The sequence below is a fragment of the Hypomesus nipponensis genome, chromosome 6 (assembly GCF_054491055.1).
Source record: "Hypomesus nipponensis isolate SF chromosome 6, ASM5449105v1, whole genome shotgun sequence".
Classification (NCBI taxonomy): Eukaryota; Metazoa; Chordata; class Actinopteri; order Osmeriformes; family Osmeridae; genus Hypomesus; species Hypomesus nipponensis.
Window position 1 is genome coordinate 8064446 of NC_140366.1, and position 21080 is coordinate 8085525.

The window sequence follows — 21080 nt, forward strand, 5'->3', positions numbered from 1 at the left end:
AAACTGAGAAGCGCAAATCACGTTGGTGTCTGGAAACAAGAGTGTTTTAAATCTCAATTCTCACGTTGTTCTGCCAACATGCTCATCCTCCGCGTCACAAACACACACATGCACACCTAGCCCGAATCTATGCACCCAAAATGATCATTCTCTGTCAAACAATCCAAGTTAGTTTATAATAGCTTTGTCCCCTGTCAGTTGACAACAACAACAAAAATGTCCACACCTAGATAAGTGTTATCTTTTTTCACAGTGTTTTTCTTTTTGTCGACAGGAACAATACGGATGCAGTGACTGATGAGCCAAAACCAATGACAACAAAAGTGGAAAACTGTCAGAGCAGAAACATCTCACAATACAGTGCAGTCAAAAAACAGCAAAGGAAATATACAGTAAAGCTACACGTTGGGTTTTCCTCTTGACGACACAGCAAAACCATAACCCTTCGACCCACACACCATCCCGTCTGTGTGTACGCACAGAAACGGCGCAAACAGAAAGCCGTCGATTGTGTTTCATGGGCGTAGATGAATCAGGCAATATCCATCAGTCCAATCGCAGCCGGGCTTCACCATGATGTGAACGCTTGGCACCGCAGAGCCTTGTCCCGTAGGAGTTCATGGTTGTCCTGATCATTTGTTACCCGTCGGATTGTTAAACACTGCCATTAGTGATGTCAATGGCAGCCACCCCCCTGAACCTCCCCTAGAGGCAACGCATCAGTATAATTAATAGGAGGAGGGACGTAGGGGCCTTTTGGGGGGGAAGTAGGGAGGGAGAGGGGGTGGAGGGAGGGGGGGTGGAGGGAGGGAAGGGGAGGTCTGCGTTTAGAGCCCCTTCCGAGAAGTTGAGGATGATGAGTGAAGCTCAGCTGGGGGGAGCTTCGGTGTAGGACTAATCAGGATTAGTGAGGGTTTTTTTGGGGGTGGGAAGATGTTAGAGAGGGCCATCCTATTGGCCCGTGGGTACATTTGAAAGCAAACTGTACAGCTAGATGTACTATGCTCATGCAAACACACGCTTTGTGAGAGGACGTTATCGCATCGGTTCAAAGTGTTTTAACATGTACACCCGAGCAAAAGATGGTTTCCCATACTGTGTCTGAAAACGGCCTGTTGTCTCAGCCACCCAATGGACTAATACAAGGTCAATGGATTCAGACATGGCAACAAGAAGAAAAAACACACACACACCAACACACCAACACACCCCCCTCCCACCCACCCAGAAACCCTCAAATGCTGATAAATGGCTGTAACCACAGGCCAGAAGGGGCCTATTTTTCTCCACCAGCGTGGCTTCCTTAAACGTGATTACACTTGATTAATACCTGTCCCCAGTACGGCTATTCATTACCGCCCCACTCAGTCCCAACGGACGCCCCATCACACACTGGAAAAATCACTCAGGGCCATTTCTGTCATTTTGAATTTGACATGCCATCAGACATCCAATGCTCGCTTTTTTCTTTTTGCCTCTCCTGTCTGTTTGTGTCTGCGCCGTGTATAAAATTGGCGTGATGAGCGCAAATGGACATCCGTTGGCATAAAACTGGTATCGCCGGCAAGCTGTCACCAGCCAACCTTCATTTGAGCTCAATTGTAATATTTTCCACAGTTTAGCCGTGCTGCATTAGTGGAATTGATATGGGAAATACGGAAGGCTTTGACCACAAACTGTCATCTTTGAGAGGACGTGTTTTTGGGAACTACACCATTGCTTCAAATAAATGAATTCCAGGATCTATCGGGGTCAGGAAAAGGTCAGATAACACTGTGTGACGTGACTTGTCGTCCATGTTGTGAGACGCTACACACCATTCAAAGCTCGGCTTTTCACAGTATCGAGCATGATGTTCAATGTCACTGTTTTTCTTTCATGAAAATGATGGGGGACAGAACATCCATTTATGGATGTTTATTATGTAAATGGTAAAAGGCAGGAGAATACTGTTTGGCGCACACAAACATCAATACTGGTTAGATTATGCAAAAAAGAAACCATAAACAAACTACACTTTAACTTCCCACAACTTGTGCTTCTGAGGCACACAGCACACAGTGACACTGGCTGCTAATATTATCCAGGCCTCTCTCACCTCCTCACTTCAGGAAATAATGTTCTATTGACGAAACCTGGTAACTATTAGCATAATGAATGACTCTGGTTTGATCTATCCCACACAGAGTCAACGCCAGATGCCCGATAGGGTTTCAAATGATGATGATAAGAGCTCTCTTAGCCAGGGAAAGAGGAGCAGGTTACAGGCACCGCTGGTGAGCAGGACGGGGGTGTTTTAAGGAAGGAGATTGCCCTGGCAGATGGATGGAGGGAGGCGTGGGAGGAGAGCCAGGTGAGAGCGGCGACTCATTCTTTCTGGTCGCTCCATCACCCAGCGGGTGGAGGTGTTAAACACTGCTCGTGCATCACTCCCACTGCTGGGGCTGTCAGCACATACTGTAACCCCCTCTAGCTGTCCGGCCTTGAGAGGATAGGGAATGGATGTGTGTGTGTGGGGTGTGTGTGTGTGTGTGTGTGTGTGTGTGTTTGTGTGATTAAGTGTGTGGTTGTTCAATTCTGAGGAAATGGTGCTAGAAATGTAATGGAGGGTCACCAACAACTACCCGTCTCCACTAGCTATCTCTGTGGATTGACTCTAGATTGTATAGTACATTCTGTCTTTGTTCTTCACTGTGCTTTTAATAATGAGACCAAGTCTAGGGCACGTGTCATTAGACAAAACCAAGCTAACCATGCTTAGCTCAATCTAGCGAAATCAGTTTATGTGGTTGGAGTGCGAATACTCCAACCCAGAAACAATATTAATAGAAAAAGTATTATTTTGTTTTTGAGGCTCTATCAGTTTAAGTGTAAATGTTTAAGGGAGGGATGAGGTATTTTGGAATTGTTAGAATCCCTGGGTGTGAAGGCGCTGAGGTAAGATTAGTTAACAAGGAGATGTGTAGCCCGTGGTCTTCCGACCTCCATGGCTAGCATTTAGCATTCTAGCTTCCCTGAAGGATTAAACCACCATAAATCAGCTCTTCTCTGGGTGTCGACGGGGATTTAGACTCATGCAGCATCATTAGAGTCTGTCTCCAGGTTTGTTATTCTTCTGATGCTGTTGGGTTAAGAAAGGTATTTCAGTCAGATAAGATACTCAATCTATCAGATAGGAACGCTTAAACGCTGACATGTGTCCTTTGAATGTATTCATTCATCCAGTAAAATAAATGCTATTATTTACTTTATGATTTAAATCACGTGTTTTATTCGCATTGTTTCCTAGCCAGTCAAAAGGCCCTCATCTAAAAAACAGTGCATTGATAAAACACTGAAGAAATAAGGGATTATGGATCAGTGTGTGTGTTTGCGTCTCTCTCTCTCTCTCTCTCTCTCTCTCTCTCTCTCTCTCTCTCTCACCCATACACATATAAGCCCACAGAAGAGGAAAAAACACCCACACTCTCACACACCTACATACAGCACAAGCATTCTCCAGTGTCAGTTATCCAGCTCTCTTTGCGCTGACCATACCAGACCATACCAAGGAGGTTGTGTATGACTCTTGTGTATGACTGTGATTCTATAGGAACTAACAATAGCATTCTCATTATAATGCTCACGTGTTTGCGGGAGTTGAAAATTCTTCCCAATTATCCCCAAAATCCAGGAAATACTATTTGTAGGTTGACAATACCCCATTGCGTTGCAAGGTTAAATGAGATAACAACAGCACCGACCATCCTTAACACTTGTATCTACACACCTTTAACCTTAAATCCTCCTATCAGTTGTTGACCTGCTTCGTACACCATGGCAACACGCCCAGACACTCGCTTGAGCACGCTTTGGAAGCCAGAGGTGAGAGAACCTTGACCTGAGGGGCTTGTGCTAACATGTGAGGCAGCTCCAAACATCAGATTCCCGCTCTCATTACGCTTAGGTGCTGAGACCAACTGTCAGAAAGCAAGATTTATGAGGTGTGGAGAGAGCTGGTTCAATGAGGCAGGTGACCCCGCTTTCCTTTGGTTTGGTCCCATGGTTCCTGACATTGACATTACAATGTAGCGTTTGGGAGCATGTCCTCAAATCACGACTACACAAACAGACGCTCCCTTGTGGAAGAACAAAACAAACACTTGCACGCACGCTGCAGTAAGACCTTTTTCTGGTAAAGGGTTTTCAGTGAGCAACAGTGGAAAGAGTGTGTGGATCACCTACTGCGAGAACTGAACTGCCACTTCATTAAATCTGTCCCCGGGTTATGGGTTTGCTACAATGCTCCGCACGCGCTGTTGACATCCACTCTATTGTCCCTGCAGCTGCGCCATGTGTTTACTCTGAGGGAATAGAAAGGTCACGGCTTTTGACCTATGCCCTTTTCATTCGGATGAAGCCCCTGAGATGGAAGAGGCAAACCTGGCCGCCATCTACAGCGAGACTAAGTCTGCAGAATGAATATTGTAACTCCATACTGAGCAGACCATGCTATGTTTATAGCAACATTGAGATGAATGGTTCATTTTGTATTGGATGTGAACGTTTTGGCTTTCTGTGTGCCATGCCAGTTGAATCGATAGTCTGAAGGCAATTAGCTGAGATGAAATGTAATATTCAGGATGTCTAAAAGGAAAAGGAGTCACCCGGTTGTAAGAGGAGCTTGTCATAATATACGGGAAGAGAGAATAATCATAACGATGCAGGATATAGTTAGAGAGGAACACGTTATACGTTCAGGCTTCTGTAAAACGATATTACCAGGCAGGTGTATGTGGGGAGTGGCACTGAGTGCATTCCTCTCCCCTACGAAGATCCCCTTATACTCTGATTACTATGTATTCCTGTTGTGAGAGGTTAGTAATGATATGAATGGACAGTTGATTCACTTAGTAGGTGAAAGGTTCTCAAAGGCTATCTACGTAGTTCTGCAAAATATTCTTCCCATAAATGACAGTGAACCTTCAGATGTCCATACAAAGCATGCAGAACACCGTCAAGATAGATGTTTATCCTCATGTCGGGTTCCATAACAGGGCTTTACAGTGGGACTAAAACAAGACAGGTAGATGATACAATCTACCTACAATTATTTACACAAACAAACCTGCTTCGTGGATATTTCACATCATCCCCTATCTGAAGGGGGATTCTTTCAAAGATAAAGAAAACACGCGTTGCATCCAGAATGTTCTCCCATGGGTCCATATCTGGACCCAAGCACACGAGTCCTCTGTCAGCACTGAAAACAGATTCCGTTGTTTTGTGTTTATTTTTATATAGAATGCAAATGAATGACTTAGATAGTAGATAGACGTAGATAGTAAATATGACAACCAATCATAAATTAAGGCTGTTCATCTCTGGGTCCTTCAGCAGCGATTGAGGGAGGGTGCTCTCATTAAACGTTTACAGTGTAGTTGTGAATATGAACTATGGTGTGTGTACTCATATTTGTGTCTATTTGTTTGTGGTATACATTTGTGGCTGTTAATAGTGTGTGTACCAGAAGCTCCAGACAGTAATGTGTTTTTACTACTGAAAAATATGCAGGAACACGGTCAAAAAGAGGGTCTCAAAAAAAGGATTGCAGGCCGTCATTACCATAGCACTGAAAAGTACTCCCTACTAAATGAACACACACAAAAAAAAACACCCACATTTGGAGGGCCCCATGTTTAATCATGCAGTTAATGTTCTTCTCGTGTATTGCAAACATTGCAATAGAAACATTGGTGATGTTCCATCCTCACGGCAAGTTACTGAATCCTTTCATGTCTCAACGCTCAAGCTATTCCAGACAGCAGACTTCTGTCGTGACCGTTCCAACCGACGACAGGAGAGCCGAGGATGATGTGAGAGGACGCAACAAGGCACACGTGACAGAGGAGAGTAGAGAGGGAGTGGAGGTGGTCGGGAGATATAGGCCGTATATGTTTTAATATGCATGATCAAAAGTATAAACCTTCATGTGTGCCAAACCCTTTATACTATACCATACCATACCATACCATCTGTGCCCTTTGCAAACTTCAAAAAAAGACAAGCAAATAGTGGCTGAGCAAATAATCAGAAGTTACAAGTAATAATGCCAAGTCACATGGATGCTTGTGTTTCATGTTATTTGAATTGTCTCTGCCAATAACACAGAAAGCTGTGTGTAGATATTTAAAACCTTCTATTTGGACTGTAATATTTAAATACTACTGACATTACTATTACCCAAGTGCTACACATGACTGTGTGTGTATCTCTACAGGCACATAAAGAGATACATGTATATGTGTGTTGGGTAAACCAATTATTGTTCTGCACCACAACACAAGCTACATTTCAGTAATGTACTGTACACAGCCGCACTGACAGCTAATTTCAGTGAAAATATGAATCCACCAGTTAGTCACAGGGGCCAAAGCTATTTAACATGAATTTCACCCTAGCCGACCTCCTGTGGCTCCTTATTGAGATGTTAATACGCTAACTGCACTAGAAACGCATAAAAGGCTAATTAAGAAGAAACTAATAGCACCCATATTAGCATTCTCCTAAGGTTAGGTTAGGTTCGCACTGCAAGCTTCCTCAATAAACACATTGGAATTGGGGGGCGGGGGGGGGGGGGGGTTGCCGAATTAGAGATAGCAAGATGGATGGGTGGGGTGGGGTGTGAGGCAGCAGATGGTGTCGTAGCATAGCAAGGTTAACAGTTAGCGTGCTCGGCTCTGCCAAGGTCTCCAAGCGCCTTCTGCCAATCTGGGCGATGTGTGTGGTTGAATGCAATATATTGCGGGCCCTTTGAGAGAGGTTTGGAGGGAAAGGAGAGAGAGGGCAGAGTACTGAATGAAGCAATCTTGTTTGAACATTTTGAGTTAGGTACTGGTGTGGTGTGGAGAGTCTCGACAGCCCTGCACTGAGGGGGATGTGTGGCCACCTACAGTTGTTCCGTGCAAGGTTCTAGAAGATTCTGAAATTCAGTGGGTGTGGGTGTGGGTGTGGGAGGTGTTGCACAGCACTTTCTCCGTGAATCACCACTGTATTTTGCTATTATTTCTTTGCTACAGTCCCTTCCCCATAAGGAAACGTCCTCTCGTGTGGGTTTTGTTTGTGTGCGTGCGCACAAACGCGATTTAGATCGTTCATTATAATTCCTGGCAATAATGGAGACATCTGTCTGTTTTGTTGGAAGGGAGTTGATTCGCTTGTCACCGTCTGCCATGCGCCCCCCTTGCCTGTCTGCACATGTATGGCACAGGGTGCCCAGCCCCTGAGCTCTACAAACAGCCTGTCTTTCTGATTTCAGTGATGCCACAGGGCCTTTATTCTGTGCCTTCTCCCCTGCCCCCTGTTGGTAGATAAAATAACCCTTTTATTTTAAAGAGCCACATTAGAAGAAATCTTGTCAATTTGACATTCACTTATTTGTGTGAGTGCCAAGAACATACTAGACACAAGAAAACAGTCAAATATCACACTTGATGTTTGTACTTGCTAATGTATTCAGAGTGTGGGCCTCTATTGAATATCCTCTGAGATGGAAAAGACCAAAAGATCTGGTAGAGACTTTAACAAAGTTTACTAAAGGTTTTCAGTCAGCTTGAAAAACATATAATAATTGAACACACCATTAAACACATAACCAACACTGGATGCAATGAGAAATAGTTTTACAATTGTAAAATCACACATAGTGAACCTTCATGCTGAACGTAACATTTTGCAGTAACCAGCAGTGAGCTGGCGAGATGTGTCCTTCTGAACAGTCAGTTACTAAGAGAAGAGGTGACAGGAACGGAAGCGCTGTGGTTTAGGTCATTCATTCTGTTTATTTTCCTCTCTTTGAAAGGCACTTTCCTCTCTATCAAGCACTTTAGAGACGTTAAACACAACCCAGACCCATCCCGGTTCCAGAGAATCATGTTTAATCTTGTTCTCTTCCTGTGAATGTAGACAAGTTGATATTTCAAATAACTACTGGAGATTGCAATATTTAAACTGTTTCTTTATGTGTATGTGTATGCGTACCAGTGTGTGTGTGTGTTTTGACCAAACCAAAGGTAATGATAGGCAAAAAAAAAATTCCACTTGGTGTTTTTTCTGAAGGAATCTGTCTAGGATTAGTTTTACTGCCCATCCTCTGCCCTTTCAGACCCAAATAATCCTTAAATGTCAAACTAGGCCGAAGAGGTTATGGGAAGATTAAACTGGAATCTGCTTAAACACCAGACCAGCACTTAGTTTGTCAATGTTTTTCTTAATTGATCTTATAGAGCATGAGCCATTTGCAGTTGCTACACAAGATAATTAAATAATCTGCCATTAATAAATATACATAATATTCAAAAAGGAAGTTATTCAGCAGGTACAAGACATATGGTGTGTGCACGCATGATAACACAAGTAAAAGTGTACAATTGTTTACTAACTCAAATGTACTAAACTGTATGACTACATCAACTTCCAATGAGCCAGTGTGATCCCTAGAGGGATTTTCTGAGATTGCCAAGGATTGTTGTTACATGTTCTGGGTCAGATTGACAAGAAATCCTGTTTAAAGCCACGATGCAGTCGAATTTGGGTTGGGATTCAGATGTGATTAGATTCTATCACATATTTCATTTAAACGTACCACGGTGTTGTTGGGGTGAATCGGCGTGAGATCCACAGGGATGTTGACCCAGAGGAACCTCTATCTGCTGACTGTCTCCAGTGGCAACCTGTCCTTTTACAGTCTCCTTCTGTCCTCCACAGTCCACACTACGTGTCTTCCTGAGCCAATCACAGCATTTCCCTTCAGTCCTGAGCTTCCTGGTAGGATTAAAGTGCCAGGTAGCAGTATTGACTGCATTGACGATACAAGATTAGATAGTCGTGGACACGGCACAGGGTTGAGAGGTCGGTACAGCAGGAACTCAGGCGTCGTGAGGAGATGGACCATGAGTACAGAGACTCTCTGGGAGACGCAGGGAACTCCTTCCACCACTGAGGTGTCCAATCAGAGAACATCCTCGACCAAGATGAACCAATCCTGCGCTCTCATGGGGACGGCGCGAGGTATACCTCCACATACCTTACATTCTGCTTAACAGAATAACCCACATTCTCTTCACAGCTTTTATTCAGAGCGTGGTACAAAGTAGGATTCAAATCTGCCAGCTCTTGATCTGCAGCCAAACGCTCGACCACTGAGACACACCAGCTCCTTTAAGAAGCGGGGGCTCTGACTGATGCATTGAGCCTTACTTCCTGCAGATGGGGTGGATGTTACTGTTATGTCATGTAGCTGAGCAACAAGTTCCTGAATCTGATGGAAGAAGCAGACAACAGAGGAGGAAACGAGACAATGGAGGTACATAAAAAAACTGTAGAAGTACCTTTAGAACATTAATGGAAAGATAGTCACCTACCACAGTTCTCTGACCGATTTTTTCTCTCTAAATGTTTACATTTCATAAAATGTGTATCTTATTGATTCACAACCCTAACGCATATCACCTTAACATAGTTACCAATACTTGGAGACATGTATATATTGCTGTAGCACTGTATTGATTGTATTTAATTGTAAAATGAATGAGAGTCTGCAATAGATTTTTTCTACACAATGCAGTCATAAACCTGTACTGTACAGTATATTTCAAGGTCTTTACCTGATGAATAGGTGGCCTTCAACAAAAAGTTACACTTTGCTACACTTTTGGTTTACATTTGGTACAGTTATAGTACATGTGGAACCCAATATACTAGAGATGTATGTACATATAAAATAGTAATCACAATTGCAAGGATTATTCCAAAATGATTCCTACTCTTTCTGTCTCCCTCTAATCACACTTCACATTCACTTCACGACTCTCTCAATTCGTTCTTTCACCTCTTCGCTCCCCGGCTTGCTTTGCCTCCCTGTCCACTCCACCCTCTCTCTAATTCATTCTCTCCATCGTCACTTTCACATCTCATATCCCTTTCCTACCTCCCCCTTCTTCATATCTCCCTTACACTCAAGCTCCACTCACACACAAACACACACACACATACACACTCACAGGGTTAAAACCCCTCTCTGCCGATAACATTACAATGTTGTGAATAGAAGACAACCAATTGTTTTCCCTCTGTCTCACTGCTCTCTTCCATCCTTCACTCTGGGGTACCTGGAGGAAGGCTACACTCAGTGGTAGAGCATTTTACCGCACATCAAGAGGTTGCTAGTTCAAATCCCCCTGTGTGCTGTATGTTGCTTTGGATGAAAGCATCTGCTAAATGAATACTTAACATTATTATAACAACTGTGGCCCCTCTCTTTGTATCTTTGGAGATGATCACAGACAGCAATTTACTCAATTGAGGGTAAGAGCCCGGCTTCGGAGGCGTTTGCGCGTATGTGTGTTCTTAGCTTTGTTTAAATGTCATTTAAGATAGAAACAAAAAAACTCCTTTCCTCTCACTTCCCTTTTCTTTGCTGTATCTCGTGCATCACTCTTGGCCTCCGTTCTTATCTGCACTCGGATCTGACATCGCCTCTTCCCTCTCCCCTTGCATCTCGACTTCCCCTCCTTTCCCTCCATCTCCTCTGTTCTCTTTCTGTGATGGCTCCCCGCGAGGACAGACAAAGGCGGTTCAAGTGAAGAACAAAAGGCGGGTGACTCTTAATTAAAACTTGTCTTCCCCTTCGTTCTTACAGCGAGAGGGCTCCAAACCACAACAACAACAACAGTGACGTTAGCGCAGCGAAATGGAGAGTGCCGCTTTCCAAACCGGCGTCGTCCCCCACCGGAAACTGCAACAGAGAGAAGGGTAAAAGCAGACGCAAGCCAGAAGGATGTGGACTGAACAGACTGGACTGAACTATGTCAAACTCACTCCTCAAGCTTCATTGAGTCACATGCGATGCAATGGCAAGTCCATTGGGGTTGTTTACCTGGATCCTCACTTGGGCTCAGCTTGACCAGCTGGGGGCCAGGCTGAGTGAGTTCAGGGGGGGTGAGTGTAACCGAGTTGTTGGTTGAACTCAGCCCTGAACTAAAAAAAGGCCTACTGGTCACCTACGGTCAGACGACCCTAGTTTACACACCAGTGTGGGCAAGAAAGGGAGGAAAATATACTGGCAAGCTACACACTAACATCTGTTAAACACGCACAGCAACACAGTACCATTTGAACAACCATACCTTCAAATGATATGGGGGTGGCATACTTCAGAGCTGGAATGCATTCCACATAAATGCAGATTAAGTAAAAAAATAAGATTTCACCCCCAAGTGTAAAATATGTCAATAAGTCAATTTTCTCAGAGTAAAATATTTGTTTACCACTTAGAGTAAATCTTGTCTATGCCAAGCAGGTTTAACATCTTAGAGCTGAGACATCAACACAGCAAGGGAGGATCATCCCTCATCAAGATCAAAAACAAGGTCAGTTCTTTTATTCCTGCCCTGCTTCACTGTCGGCTCTGATATTAGAACCATGAGGTCAGGGAGATAGGGCAAATGGAGAGACGGGGAAAGAGGCAGAAATACTGGAGGTATAAACCAAAGTAGGGTGATTGGAGAGAGGGAAGACAGAGGATGAGAGAAAAAGAGAAAGGTGAAAAAAGAAGGAAGAATTATAGAGCAATTGATGCGGAGGGGGGGGGGGGGATAATAAGGGGAAGATGAGTAGCATGTGAGCAGAAAGGAGGAACATATATTCTAATGGAAAGAGAGTTGAGCTGTCACTAAGAAGGGAATGTGCTTGTTGTCACATACACTCAGGCTTGAAAGAAATGTGAATGAGAATGATAGAATCCTACTCCCATTGTGTGTGTGTGTGTGTTTGTGGGGGGGTGGGGGGGGGGGGGTGGGGGGGGGGTTGTTGTGTGCCCACAGTGCTTTTGCTTTCAGGTGTCCACTGAGTTAATGTATGTGTTTGTTACTTCAGCATTGGAATAGTATTCTTTGGGCTATCAAAATACTGTGTTTCTTTCCATAGAAACACTGTCCAAATTGAGCTGTGTGTAGCTTTACGCGCGGGTGAAAGCCTTCAGGCAAAACTGGTGTAGTGGAGTGTGACTTTAAAGAGAAATAGGATACCCCCACAGTAGGGTGTCACAGAGTGGCAGAGAGGAGAGATGGAGGGAGTAAGAGATACAGAGGACTGTGATGGGGAATTCAATGAGACAGGAATATGGCAAAAATGGATCAAATACATAACGCAAGTGAACGAAGCAAATGCGATGCAAGTACAACATGCGAGTGAACTGCAGAAATCGAAAAGGAATAGAAACGTAGAGGCAAGAGGAAACAGAATGAAGCTAACTGGAACTGCAGGGAACAGGAGAGAGGGACAGCGTTGTTCCCTCTGCAGTAGATATATTGAGTAAGAGGCAATAAATCAGTTGTTGACACGCCATAAGAGGATATGACATGTTGTAGAGGCAGTGACTCACCTGCAAAAAATAAATAAATAAAGACTGTGTGCAGGTTTAATCATTTTGAGATTTTGTGTGTGTTAACTGCAGGGTCAAACTGACAACTTACTCTGTATGAGTGGAATGATATACTTTCAAAACAAATAATATTATTCTATTACACCAGCATGCAACAGATGTCTATCAATTTAAATAGAAACAATTGGGACTCCTGATCAGAATTTCATTCTAACACTACAATTTTCATTTTCTCCCAAATGGGCTCTTATCGATGCATGTATACCTGGCTGTGTACATACCACTAACCTTATGTCTTTCTGTTTAAGTTGGAGTTAGGTGGTGCCAAAGTTGATGAATTCCTGAGAGAATAGTGTCAAGGTTGCACAGCGGTCAGAGCAGGATTGTAATGGGGACGTGTTGCCTTTGCGCTGGACTTGCATTAGGTTGTTGGGGACCAGGGTGGTTCTTGCAAATCACACCAAAGAGCTCCTATTTGTCAAACCTGTCCACAGAAGCAGAGCTCAGCAAACATGAAAAATGCAATTCTTCCCAATTCCCACAGTGCACTGGGTCTCACTGCGGCGCTGCAGAGGGCATGACAAGGTTAATGAACACATATTGAGTGTGGCATATTGGCTTTCTAATCACCCCTATTCTGCCCTCCGCCTGTTATGAATGTGATTGCAGATGAGAAAAATTGAACAGTTACTGCTCAGTGTAAAGCCGAGGTCTCTCACACTGCCTGTGGTCTTTATCGAGACAGCCAAGTACAAACTTGACGGCGGCCATTCATTCAGGTAGCACTTCAGGACCTTGTGCAGGCGTCTTCTGCATGCCTATACTGAGAAACAGACAATCCAGAAACAGAACTACAAGGAACTTGGTATTTGCAAGGGTGTCATGAAACACCTTCCTTTCCTTTTATTCCTTATTGTGTTCTTAATTATAAGGACAGTCCCTGAGGGGGAAAAAATAGTAGTTTCTTTACTTGCACCCTTGATCAAATTGTTCTCAAGAGTCACATGCTTTAAATGCATTGATGATGATGGATAGACACATTAGCTAAGCAATTAAACACTATTCTTGTTATCAGTAAAATTAGCATCTTAGACCCAGCCAATGGGCTTTCTTATGGAAAAGATTATGGACACACTATATCTAATAGGACCTTTATATCACATACGGTATATATGTTGTAATAGTGACCTAAGTGTAACCGATGTGAATTGGTAAAACTCATTCCTCAGGTATGTAGGCCACCCGCATCAATGAATAGCTAGTTTTTCTTTGGCGTGGTAGTGGTTGCGCTTGTCAGTCCAGAGGTGGCAGGTTCGACTCCCGATGGCAGCGAACGACGGCTCTGGCGGAGCAAAACAACGTTCGTTGCATACCCGTTACATAAGCATCCATCTTTGGTAAGAAATGAATTCAAATTACAGTTATGATAAGTTCAAAGTTCAGCTACGATTCTGATTAAAATTGAGGGAGATAATATAGACATGCAAATAGGATTAACCAAAATCTTGCCTCTCATACTTTGAGCAATTACTGGACCCCGCTGTATTTTGATGGACTTTCTCACTGAATGTGACACTGTGGAACCCTAGTCAAAGGTTTTGTTTCCACACTGACATGGAGGGATTTAAAATGTCTGAATAAGTAGCAGCTCAGCCATAATCATCTGTTTGTCTCCTCGCAGGCTGCTGTCATTCCGTCTCAGAGACGTGTCTGGGTCTCGCATTGTTCGGTGCTTTTCTAATAGAATTTTCCGGTTCACTTTCTGTTCATCATTTCAACGAGACCTGCTAACGCTCCCTGCTACTCCTAGGTGTCAGAATGATGGAAAAGGGATTTGGAAAAGTGGAATGTTTTTTCTGCTTTCTACTCGTCTAGACTTTAGAAGATCATCAGGTCTGTGTAGTGTCTCACCTCAATTATCAGGCTTGATTTTGGGGGAAGTCAGTCTATGTTCAGTTTCTAGTGAGTTGATGTCAGGATTAGTAATCAAAATTAATGTGATTCGTAGCCTTTATGCATATTTCAGACATTTATTCAGATATTTTCTGCTTCTAGGTACATTTGAAAGCATTATTTGACATGGGAACGTAAAATGTACATAGAATTTGGTCACAGGTTCTTGGAATGGAATGAAATAGGCCGTGTTTTCCAAAATCACAGCTGTTGGAATTTAATGGTATCATTTATTTTTCTCATTGGTAATTAAGAAAAGGTCTGTGACATTTGTGTGTGAGTTATTACAAAATGTAATGTCATCTTTTCTCATGTAGTTATTTATTTATGATCAGAAGGCAAGGAGGATTTAATAATCTAAGATGATTGAGTTGCAGGTCGCAGCAGGTGCAGCAAGTTTCCTTGAAAGTATTTTAACTTTCAAGACAGAGGGCTGTTGAAAGTGCTGATTTTGACATTAAAGTCTGCATATTTAAGAGTAACTAAACACTAAATCCTGGTCTTTTACTCCATTAATTGTTTGCAATTTAAACAAATATTGTCTGTGGTTTATTTTTGGGTAAATCCCAGATCTTTTTGCCCCAGTGATAAACATTTGAAAAATGTTTTGACGGAGATGCTCTTTTGGGGTCCATCATCACTGAGAGGGTATGAATTCTGTAAAGTAATTGACCATAAAACTTCAAGTGTTTCTGTAAGCCCCAAAAGGATTATTCATGAGAAAAATCCTCCACCCACAACCTGAAAGCACCTTGAGATAATAGGAAGAGGTTGAATACAACAACAGGTGGGACTGTTTCGTTACTCTCCAAGCAAGCATTAATCAATAAGCATCATGTACTTTCCTTTGTAACATATTGCCGAGATGTGTTTCCAGATATAGCATTCAGACATTAGTAGCAGGGTGTGGTGGTTCCCCGATAACTCAATACCTGATTATAGATTATCTATATCTATTCTTAAACGACAACACCCCGCTACACATTACTCCACTAAGCAAAGGGGTCCTTTCTCAGTAGGTACATTAACATTTTTGAGTATTTACCAACAATTCACAATCATTCATATATAACGCCAACAGCGTTTTTGTTTAGGACCATTTTTAGTTGTGGCTAAGCTGTGGAATTCCCCTTGTGTGTGGGTGTGTGTGGATGTGTGAATGCATACGCATACACACCAGAACACTAGAGTTAGAGTAAAACTTTTGCACTTTAGAATAAAATACATTTCTCCCTTTCTCTTCTGAATGTCATCCTAAGTTACAGCACACACTGTGTCACCATGACACAGTGTAAATATTAATGCTTGCAAACCCAGTTCTTTTGAAAGGAACATGTGTCATCGTTCCAATTAATTAATCCATCATTCTCCGGTCGTATCTCGACACAGTCCTCTGACGCTCCCCTATAGTTATTAGGCTCTCCGACTTTCCAGTAACTTCTGAAAGAGAATACAGAAAAAAACAACCTCACAATGGCATATTCTGAAGGGATGTATTTGCTCACTGATAAAGTGAAACGATTACCAAAGCTTCCTTCTCCCCTCGGCCCAAGAACCAAATAAACACTTCTAACATACCCATTGCCCAGTGAGGCACCATCCACCCACTTCCACACTCGATTTGAGTCCTTGTCCCACAGGCCAATCCAAACACGTATGTTCAATAGAGTCAGAAGTTCCTGTGGATGAAGATCAGTCCAAATAATTGGATGGTCGAAACAATTACTAATGAAAACACCGAACCTGTCAAACAACAACTGTGTGTCTCACCTGTTCCTGTTCACTGTTTATGATCACCAATCGTGCTCCTCTTCCTATGCAGTCCTGACGGCTCTCCTCCCAAGTCTTCTGCTCAGTTGAGATGTAATAACAGCTGGAGTCCAGCCTTGTCCATCCGTGGTTACATGGGCTACATGCTGCTTTTAGTTACAAAGACATGATAAACCTACATGAACTCAATTTCAATGGTGGATTCTCAATTTGACATCTACCATGATTACCTGAGTACAAGACAAGGCAACTACCATGTAACTACGTAGCAATACCTATAGTGAAAACACTGTAGTTTGTAGGAGTTGCAATGTAATCAAAAAGTAATTAAATACTGTCACTATCAAAATTAATAAAGCAGAACACGTCCCACAATATCTTAACAGATAAATATAATGATATAGATATATTAACTATGTTAATATATAATCACTAAAATGTTTCTCTCATTAGAAATGTTGTAGTTTCTGATTTGTATCTGTTCTCTCATCTCACTCCATTGACTGTAATCTGAAATAAAACTAATTCGAAATCTCTAAGGTGTATGCTTAATGGCATAATATACATAACACACTGCAATCTGGCCCTTTTAATTCAAAAAGCCATATACTGCTAACGTGTACTGGTGCCAGGATTTAGCTCAATGATATATGCAGTATATGTGTTCATTTCTGTCAAAAGTAAGAGTGGTCAACCTACAGATGAGGCGTAGAGAGATGTTGAGGGAGGCTTGCAGGACACACAGCAGCCCAAAGCTCACAGTGACTACTGTGAAGAGCTTACTCCCTGTGGTAGGATCACACATACAAGTCTGCATTGAGATACTTTGTTTAAAAAAATGCATCCACGGTCAGATCAGACTGGGCACATTGATTGAAGCATGGTTAGTTTAATAGTTGAAACAACTACTAAACATACAGTACTACTAAGAACACAATACACCTCAAAGTAATAATATTTCCAAACTGGGCATCAAACTGACATAAGATAATAAAAACATATAACTTTATTGACTCAACAGGGAAATTTGTCTTGGACTCCATGCTGCAGTTTATCCCTGTAAAAAATGACTATCCACACCGTTAGAAAGTGCAGGGCTGACCTGGTGATGGTCCTGTATCTGGGTTCTTCTTGTTCCCCTCAGGTACATTAACACACTGATCCATCTCCATGATACTCCCTGATATTACTGGATTAATATGACTAGCAGTGACCTTGTTTTTGGTTTGAGGGATGTTTTGCAAACTTACATTTCTGTATGGCAGCTACTTCTTCCTGTGTTTTGTCAACTCTAGGTTCTAATACACCCAAGGGCTTATTTTTATAATGGTGTGATTTACTTATCAGATGTCCAAACAGTTACTTCCTGCTATCATTTCCCCCCTACCCATACTGAAGGTTCCTGCTATCAAGCCTGACACATTTGACAACCAAAGCAGTTCAACGTACACAAGAGGCGTAGAGAGATGCAGTTTGTTGAATTATTAGAGCTAATGTTAAACACACAGTACTAATAACACCATGCATGCACTATCCCTTTAATAATATCAGCAAAAAAACAAGGATCAGATTTACATGGTTCTAAAAGTGTTTGGGTGGACCAAGTCAAGAAAAAGTCAGTATTTACCAGGCACAGTACAAAGTAACCACATCTTAGATGCCAGGCATGGTGAACACTAATGGTAGCTCATCCACAGTTCAACAATAACATCTCAACTGCAATATTACATTGTTATTGCTGCACTGTGCTATGCAAAATCTAAAGTGCATCAAAGATCTTGTTAGTTCCTGGTTAGGAAGGGGAATAGAGGAGAGCAGCACATTCCAGGTACAGTACATTAGCAGTCATTCATTTCCACGATAGAGGACACAGAAAGTAATATAGTAACTCGTATTGTACCCTGGTTTAATAGTTAAACAGTGAATATAAGGTTTAAAGCAGCCATGTCAGATACAACTAAACTCAGTCTGTCCTATAATTACTCTACCACAGAAATGTACTCTACAGTCTACTTGAAACAGGAAGCTACCATCTTACCAGATACCCAAACATGGTTCCTGCCATCAGAGCTGACATACGTTTGACAAGGTATACAAATGTAAAAAAAATGTTTTCTTCGGTTGTCTTTCTTTGAAGGAAAAGTAGTCTTTAAGCAGACATTTGCCTGTACGGGCTACAGGCCAATACATAGCTTTTAATCCAGCTACAACAAACAGAAATAAAGACAGATTTTTTTTTTTATGTGCACAAGTTCTAAATCTCACAAACCCAGTTTCTTTGGAAGTGACATTTTTCATCATTCCAATTCATTATGTTATCATCACTCAGTGGTCGAATTTCCACACAGTCTTCTGGATTTCCCTCAAAGTTGTTAGGCTCTCCCACGGTCCAGTACCTACATGAACACAAACAGGAAATGGGCTCAAACTGTTGTAACTGAAGGGACTTTTTTGACTGTACTTGTGTTTGCAACCCACCTTCATACTGGCATATTTTGAAGGAAAAGCATTACATTTACATATTTTTGGTTGCAGAAAATAGACTCATACTATGGCCGTTAGTCCACCCCAACTTAATAAAAACCCATTTCAAAATGAATCTTGTTCTAACATACTCCTTGCTCACTGAGGAACCATCCACCCATTTCCATGCTCCTTTTGAGGTGTCAGATAGACCAATCCAGACTCGTAGTTTCAGTTCAGTCAAAATTGTCTGTGGATTAAGACAAGTCAAAATCACAAAAAAGCAGAAATGTATTGATTTATTAGTCAAAGTATTGAATCGTTTAAGGAACAACTGTGTCTCACCTGTTCCTTTTCACTGTTTATGATCACCAATCGTGCTCCTCTTCCTATGCAGTCCTGACGGCTCTCCTCCCAGGTCTTCTGCTCAGTTGAGATGTAATAACAGCTGGAGTCCAGCATTGTCCATCCGTGGTTACACTGTGTACATGCTAAAGTTTAGAGTTTCAATTAGAAACCCTTGATTTGTTGCATTACTGTATTTAGACATTATATCTTCAAATAATTTCAATGAGATAATGTTGGAGATCTGCCGTCTTATACTGTAAATAACATAATTACTTAGTTTTACTTACACCTTATCCTGGAATTTAATTTAATTATCTCTGTCTGTAATATTTTTTTCTTGTTTTCAAGGTTGTTGTGACTGATTTGTAACTGTCCTTTTTCACTGGACAGCTTGTCATAACTGATTTGTAACTGGCCTTTTTCATTGGACAGTTTATCATAACTGATTTGTAATTGGTCTATCTCCTCAGTCTGGTTAATTTTTGACTCGTCCGTCCAATTTCTCCAATCTGAAATGGGAAATAATATCTCAGGTGTCTCTAAAATGTCATGGTGTAACAAATCAAAATTCTACATGGGAAAAAAACCCCACCAAAATCTGTAAGACTGAGGAATGAACTACAGTATACATCTCTATCATTGTCAACCTACAAATGAGGCGTAGAGAGATGTTGAGGGACACTTGCAGGACACACAGCAGCCCAAAGCTCACAGCGACTACTGTGAAGAGTTTACTCCCTGTGATAGAATCACACATAGAATGCACAGGTTAACACTGGTGTGGACAAAAATATATATACCATTCCATTGGGAAAGTTTATTAATAAAGGTTTATTGAATGCTTAGAATTACCACTACATATATACAGTACTGACTAGGGTATAACAACATACCCAGCTCACGATACAATATGTTTCACGATACTGGGTGTACGATCCAATATGTATCACAATATTTTGAAAATGTTAAATGAAACCGAAATTCAATTAACAGATTTATTTCCAAAATATTAAACATTTTCAATCATTTTCTTTGTTGTACATATCATTTAGTTAACTCAGTTCAAGCAATTTCTGTGAATGCAATGAATGCACTGATGACGGAGTTGCAGAGTAGGTCGCGCGCTGGTAGCTCAACCAATAGGATCAAACGGACATCATATTGTAAAAATATTGCCATACCTCTATGATACATATTGTTAAATTTATATTGCGATATATTGTTCCACGATATTGTTAACACCCCTAGTACTGACACAACCCCATCACCAAATAATATATCTAAATGTCACACTGACATGATTACTACGCCATTACAAAGTGCAGGGCTCACCTTGTAATGGTCGAGTGTCCAAGTTTTTCTTTTTCGCCTCAGGTACATTTACATATTCATCCATCTCCATGATTCACGCTCAATTAACTAACTAGTAATATTCTGATCTGTTAGTTTAACTACTGGGTTCTATAAGGTGACAATATGAACAACTCCTCCCTAGTCTTTATCTCTCTTATGGTCAACACCAAAAACTCCCTTTTAGAGATTTCTCAACTCACAAGTCAAATGTTCCAACACATGCCTTCCTGTTTTCTGGGATAATAAAATTAAATTTAAACTATTTTACTACCACTAATTAATCTACACACATTGATCAAAACCATGTTCCAGCATCAGAGGCATTATCAGAAATTGTAATTAGAAAGACTATAATAAGTAAGAAAGTAATAGGGAGTGATTACATTCAGGTAATGCAATGATGCTTGCTTGATGTGGACACTGTTGCTCAAAACACCAAAAAAGGAAGTGGAAGCGTTAGTTCATCATAAGATCTGTTTGGAAACATAAAGGTCAAATCAGCAAGTCTTTAACAAGCAACCAACACAATGACTTATAGTTTGACCTCATTACAAATGACTCAGGAATAAAAGCCTGTCTTTACAAATGACCTTTAATCCTGCTCTTTTCAATGCCAAGTTGGAAAAAACATTAATCCACAAAATAGCCCTTACCAGCCCCAGACATTAATAGCCCTCAATATTGTGTACCTTTTTAAAAGCTTGTATGGACATATAACAATGACAGTTTGCTATAGCCTACTAATCCACTTGCATTTACCAGCAATTAAACA

At 41.6% G+C, this 21080-nt stretch overlaps 2 protein-coding genes across 2 annotated transcripts; both read right to left on the bottom strand.

Annotated features, from left to right (window-relative positions):
- Positions 1-15672: 15672 nt before the first annotated feature.
- LOC146286862 (CD209 antigen-like protein 2) lies at positions 15673-17327 on the bottom strand. Its single transcript, XM_084700231.1, has 5 exons — positions 17247-17327; positions 16844-16930; positions 16145-16293; positions 15953-16053; positions 15673-15814 (listed from the first exon to the last, which is right to left on the bottom strand). Exons 1-5 carry the CDS (start codon positions 17314-17316, stop codon positions 15673-15675), a joined length of 549 nt encoding a protein of 182 aa, XP_084556357.1. The 5' UTR covers positions 17317-17327.
- A 1054-nt stretch (positions 17328-18381) lies between these two features.
- On the bottom strand, positions 18382-20441 carry LOC146286863 (CD209 antigen-like protein C). Its single transcript, XM_084700293.1, has 6 exons — positions 20288-20441; positions 19607-19693; positions 19243-19464; positions 18953-19098; positions 18760-18857; positions 18382-18540 (listed from the first exon to the last, which is right to left on the bottom strand). Exons 1-6 carry the CDS (start codon positions 20355-20357, stop codon positions 18399-18401), a joined length of 765 nt encoding a protein of 254 aa, XP_084556419.1. The 5' UTR covers positions 20358-20441; the 3' UTR covers positions 18382-18398.
- Between the last annotated feature and the right edge of the window lie 639 nt (positions 20442-21080).

What these genes read in the sequence shown, in the direction of transcription:
- LOC146286862 (XM_084700231.1), bottom strand. Translation starts at nt 17,316, where the DNA reads ATGGAGATGGATCAGTGTGTTAATGTACCTGAGGGGAACAAGAAGAAC. An exon ending in TAAACAGTGAACAGGAACAG is followed by an intron (nt 16,054 to 16,144) that starts GTGAGACACACA and finishes CTTCATCCACAG; the next exon opens with GAACTTCTGACTCTATTGAA. An exon ending in GGTGCCTCACTGGGCAATGG is followed by an intron (nt 15,815 to 15,952) that starts GTATGTTAGAAG and finishes ATTCTCTTTCAG; the next exon opens with AAGTTACTGGAAAGTCGGAG.
- LOC146286863 (XM_084700293.1), bottom strand. Translation starts at nt 20,357, where the DNA reads ATGGAGATGGATGAATATGTAAATGTACCTGAGGCGAAAAAGAAAAAC. An exon ending in CATCTCTCTACGCCTCATTT is followed by an intron (nt 19,465 to 19,606) that starts GTAGGTTGACAA and finishes TTCCCATTTCAG; the next exon opens with ATTGGAGAAATTGGACGGAC. An exon ending in TAAACAGTGAAAAGGAACAG is followed by an intron (nt 18,858 to 18,952) that starts GTGAGACACAGT and finishes CTTAATCCACAG; the next exon opens with ACAATTTTGACTGAACTGAA.